This window comes from Capsicum annuum, chromosome 3, assembly GCF_002878395.1.
Source record: "Capsicum annuum cultivar UCD-10X-F1 chromosome 3, UCD10Xv1.1, whole genome shotgun sequence".
Taxonomy (NCBI): Eukaryota; Viridiplantae; Streptophyta; class Magnoliopsida; order Solanales; family Solanaceae; genus Capsicum; species Capsicum annuum.
The window spans coordinates 93,461,169-93,466,728 of record NC_061113.1 but is presented as its reverse complement, the minus strand read 5'-3'; the positions used below and the strand labels follow the sequence as shown (position 1 = coordinate 93,466,728).

The following is a 5,560-nucleotide window of genomic DNA, read 5'->3' as shown; positions in this document are numbered from 1 at the left end:
AGCAGGGACATCCTTGTCTAATCTTGTGATGATTGGCACAAGTGCTACTTTACACAATTTTGTAATTTGGCAGGGAAATGGGTACGTTGTGTCGGGTCATGTTGCCCGAATCTTTATCTCATCCGCAATGATTTCACTAAAGTTTAAGGAAAAGTTGGATTTCAGACTGGCTATCAAAACTACTTTGTCTTCACCTATAATCTTGTCTCCTGCTGTCAGCATCAATCTGCTCTGGACCATACCCCACCAAAATCTTTTCTTTTGAGTCATTGATTCCTTAAAGATCTGTACACTTGGGTTATTCAACCATTCAGGATCTCCCTCAGCTATTACCTGTACTAACCAAGGGCGTTGTTTATCCAATCCGTCATCCTGTGATAGAACTCCCGTGAAATTGTTGGGGGATAAAGTTTGGGCCATGCAGAAATCTGTTGATAGTGGTGTTAGACAGATCCACCATCACACCCTTCACTGGAATTAGATTCATATTCAGCTTTTCTGTAGCTTTTTCTCCCTTCTTAAATATGTTTTCCAAAGTAGCCTGGTAGTTGGCGTAGAACTCCCTGACTAATGTTGGGCAAAATGTATTATCTCCTTTTGTTGTCCATCCTATGTCATAGTCTCGGAACACTCTTTCTATCTGTAGGTACTTGGTCAGTCCAGAGATGATGATTTTCATATCTTCACTTATGGGCCTTTTAAGACTACTTCTTTTTATTGCTATCAACCTATTATGATAGAGTTATTTTTCTTCGACAACCTGCCATCTCACACTATCTTAGATTCCTGGATGAAGGTTGCTTAGAATTGGTCTACTCTGAAGAAGTATGTTCAGATGAAGAGAAGTTCTTGTTCTTCAGAGTTTACTTCCTCAATCACCTTCGCGACTTTGCCACCTTTTACATCTCTAAAGCTGTGGCTCTTCTTGCTCACTTTTAGACTCATTGAAGAGCCTCCGGGTCAAGTTTTCTTTGGTCACCTTCTTGGTTTCTTTCTTTGACTTCTCTTTAGGTGGCATGATTAATTCTGCATTAAGGGAAAAGAATTATTAAATACACAAGAATGAATAAGCACACAAAAGTTAATCATTTGCAATGTGACCCTTGAAAAGGTTTTTTTAAAATGGTTGGGTATGTGTGTGATAACTTAGTCAGATAAGTGATGTTTCGGTTTTTAATGAAACATTATGCATCTTTATCTTAGGAAAATTGCATGTTTTCAGGATAAGGAGCTAGTTGAAGGACAAAACTCAAGAAATTAGCAAAAAAAGCCACTGGTGGTCAAAATAGTGGACCACTAATTTTGTGGTGGACCACTAAACAGACCACCAGACCTAAAATAGAAGTTAGGATTTCAGAAGACCCAGTGATAGTCAAAATGGTGGACCACTAGTTTTGTGATGGACCACCAACCTAACCTCTAGATTCAGGATTTCAGAAGACCCACTAGTGGTTAAAATGGTGGACCACCAGTTTTGCGGTGGACCACCAACCTGACCACTAGATTCAGGTAGAATTCAGGATTTCAGAATACTTAGCGACGGTTAAAATGGTGGACCACCAGTTTTGTGGTGGACCACCAGCCTGACCACCGAATTCAAGATTTTAGAAGACCCACTAGTGGTCAAAATGGTGGACCACCAACCTGACCACTAGATTCAGGTAGAATTTAGAATTTCAAAACACTCAGCGACGGTCAAACTGGTGGACCACCATTTTTGCGGTGGGCCACCAATTTGGCCACCAATTTGGACGTGTTTTTTTTTGAATTTGAATTTTAAATCCTTTTAGACGTGTTTTTTTTTGAATTTGAATTTTAAATCCTTTTTACCTGGGAACATATAAATACCCAGTTTTAGGTATTATTAAGGGGATCTTTATCTTTTATATTTTATGAGAGTTTTCCACTCTTGAAACAGATTGTACATAGTTTTTCTCTGAGATTCATTCTAGAATTATGGATCTCCAATAAATATTGAAGAACAATAATTGTAACTTTTGTAAGTAAATATTGAATTAATTTATGAATAACAAAATGACTTTTTCTTTTTCTGTGATGAAGATATATGGTTAAGCCCCCATAACTAGGGCTATGGGAGCCTTGATATGACTAGCTGATTGAGGGTTATAAATCTAGTAGATTCCAATGATTAATTGATATTGCATAAACCCTTCTTCACTTTAATGACTTTTCTTGGTTGCAAACTTGAAAAGTGAGCCCAAGAACATCATTTGTTTGAATAGAAAAGTGTTTGTTGGGAAAAAAAGGGGTTACATAAATCTAAAGGCTTTAACCTTTGTATAGAGGGTAGATGCCTTAACCAGATCAAACCATGTGAGAATATAGTTGAAGAATTAATATGTTCCTTAAGTTTAAAAGAATTAAGGGATAATCTACTCATTTAGGTTAAGAAACTAATAGATAAACCATAGAATTCAATTACTCTTGCAATTAGAATTTTTTATTAGGAATCCAAAATAGTTCACAACCCTAGCTGCTTAAGCATCTTGGTAACCATAACTCTAGTTTGACTTCTCTCACTGAATTACTATTTGAAATACAATTGACATTTGGATTACTTCCTGTGACAAACATTTGAATACAGTTGATAAATCAAAACCCTCACTTTATTCTGGAACCCTTGACCAATAGTCTAATAATAACCACAATACTTAGTGAGCATAGTATTCCCTGTGGGATTCGATACCTAACCTAGTTGGGTTCTATATTTGACAGGGACCGCTTACACTTTCTAATGAGAGTTGTAATTTGGGTGTATCAAATTTTAGCGCCATTGCCAGGGAATACAATTGTAAATTAAGTTTGTGTTTGTTAATTGACCTTTGGTCAAGTTTCCTAAACTTTACCTTTGTTTGTTGTTTTTGATTTGTGAAGGGTAGTTATTGTGTATGCCAAGTACATAGAGATCGGGTGCACTATTATTACCAGTACATTCAAAACCACAGTTAATTGGCAAAATGGCAGACCCTCAGGAAGCTAAAAGACTAGTCGCCATGGCTAGAGCCCAGATTAATCAATAGAATAATGGTCAACCTACACGTAATCCTAATCCTAATGATGATGATTTGGGGGATGCGGACTTGTTAGATCCTGCTAACCCAAGGCATGCAGAGAATGTAATTGCGTTGGTGAATTGGAATATAAATAGAAATCATTTTTTTAGACAAGGCAAGACCATCAGCCTATGCAGTTTGATATTAATGATGAAGAGGATAGAATGGATGGGGCAGGTTCTACTAGAGCTATTATTCCTCCACCTCTAGCACCAGGAGCTAAGTTAAATATTACAAGCACGATGATTCAACTCCTCCATCAGAAGGGGTTGTTTGGTGGACTCCCAGGGGATGATCCTAATATGCATTTAGTGAACTTTGTCACTACTTGAAAATCCTTTGATAACTTGGGAGTGGGACAAAAAGTTATTCGACTACACTTCTTTCCATTATCTCTGTCTGGAGAGGCAACACTATGACTCAATGGACCGACTCTTGATTCTATAACCAAATAGTTGCAGTTGAGAAAGGATTTCCTAGAAAGGTTCTTTCCACCTTCCAGGAGATCAGCAACTTTCAGCAGCTTCCAACTGAAGCTCTTCACAAGACTTGGAAGAGATTTAAAAAGAAGCTGATGCAATGCCCAAATCATAATATGACTGATATTTATTTGATGGAGATACTTTATAGGGCCTTGAACTCTATTATAAAGATAGTCATGGATAATGCTGCAGGAGGATCATATATGGATCTTACTTTTATAGAGGCCTCAGAGATGCTTGATCATATGACCAAACAAAGTAGAGCTTGATATACCAGGGATTCTGTGGTAGAAAGCCCTACTATGTCTAGTGGTATGACTGTAGATCAACACAAGAAGAAGGAGGAACATGACTAGGACATAGCATACTTAAAGATGCAAATGGATTTGTTGACCAAGTATTTATTATCTGGAAAGACTGAGAAAGTGAAAGCTGTAGGATTCCAAGGTAGAGCTGACTCTGACTCAGAAGAAGAGGCAAATAGTCTAAATAATCAGAGGGGTTTCCAAGGCAATAACCAAGGAAACCAAGGTCGAAACTATTATGATAAGTTTGGTTATAAGGATAGATATTAGAGAAGTTAGAAGAATAATAATGATTGGAGTAGACTATATGTACCTCCTGGAAGTCATGATAATGCTGCCACCAATTCAGGAAAAATGTCCATAGAGGACATGATGGAGAAACTATTGAAGGGAGTTGAGGCAACAAATACAGGGGTGACGACAATGAAGATTGACTTATCTTCCATGAGTTAATTAGTAAATTCACACTTAACTCCTATCAAACAATTGGAGCAGCAGATAAGCCAATTATCCACAACATTCAACTAAAGAAAGAGTGTGACTTTGTTAAGTGATATAGTTTAGAACCCTTGAAATGATGGATCTTCCATGGCAATTACCACACAGAGTGGTAAAGTATTACCAGGACCTTCTATGGGCAAAGCTGTTACTTAAGAGGTGATCAAAAAAGATGTCGAGCTTGAAAAAAGTAATCCTGGAGAGTCTGAGAAGTAGGATGACATTGATGTTCCTTCTAATCATCAGCTGGTTGATGGATTAGAAAAAGGTAAACACAAGGAAAAGGAAGCAGTGGTGACTTCTATACCAAAACCACCACCTCTTTTTCCTCATAGATTAAAGAAGAAGGCCAATGATACAAAGTTCAGAAAATTTATGGCCATGCTTAAGAAATTGATGATCAATTTACCATTGGTGAAGGCATTGGAACAAATGCCCGAGTGTTCAAAGTTTATGAAAGACCTTGTCATGAAGAAGCATACAGTTATCTATGAGCCGATGAACAATCTCCATTATTATAGTGCTATCTCCACACAGTTTTTGGTGCAGAAGAAGGTAGACCCAAGAGCATTTACCATCCCTTACACTATTGGGTCTATTGATTTTGCAAAAGCTCTTTGTGATTTGGGAGCTAGTATAAACTTAATGCTGCTTGCTATGTATAAGAAATTGGGTTTGGGGGATCCTATTCCCACAAACATAAGGATAGTTATGAAAGAAAGGTCTGTGAAGCAATCTATAGGGATTCTGCATGATGTACTTGTAAAGGTTGCTGATTTTATATTTCTTGCCGACTTTGTAATTTTTGGTTGCAAAGTGGACTTTGAAGTACCTATAATTTTGAGCAGGCCATTCTTAGCAACTGGGAGAGTATTAGTTGGCCTGGAGTTGAATGAGCTAAAATTTAGGCTCAATGGGAAAGAGGTTAGTTTTGAAGTATGTAAATCCATAAAACAACAAAAGAAGATGAGTGTCTTCTCAATTATTGATGTATTCTACCAAGATGACTGAGATGTACTAGTTAAGGATAGGTCTACTGTAGATACCATGGCTAGTGTGGTTGAACTTGAAAACAATGGTTTTAGTGCTTCCAAAGTGGCTGGACTTTGAATAAAGCATTTTCTTGATTCAACAAGTGAAGTAAAGAGGTATAAATAAGGTATCTTGACAAATTCTGAGAAGTTAAGATGATTGATTGATG

The 5,560-nt window shown here is 37.3% G+C and overlaps 1 protein-coding gene across 1 annotated transcript; it reads left to right on the top strand.

The window, feature by feature from the left end:
• Positions 1-4,449: 4,449 nt before the first annotated feature.
• LOC107865350 lies at positions 4,450-5,255 on the top strand. Its single transcript, XM_047408369.1, has 3 exons — positions 4,450-4,506; positions 4,606-5,157; positions 5,208-5,255. Exons 1-3 carry the CDS (start codon positions 4,450-4,452, stop codon positions 5,253-5,255), a joined length of 657 nt encoding a protein of 218 aa, XP_047264325.1.
• The last annotated feature ends 305 nt before the right edge of the window (positions 5,256-5,560 follow it).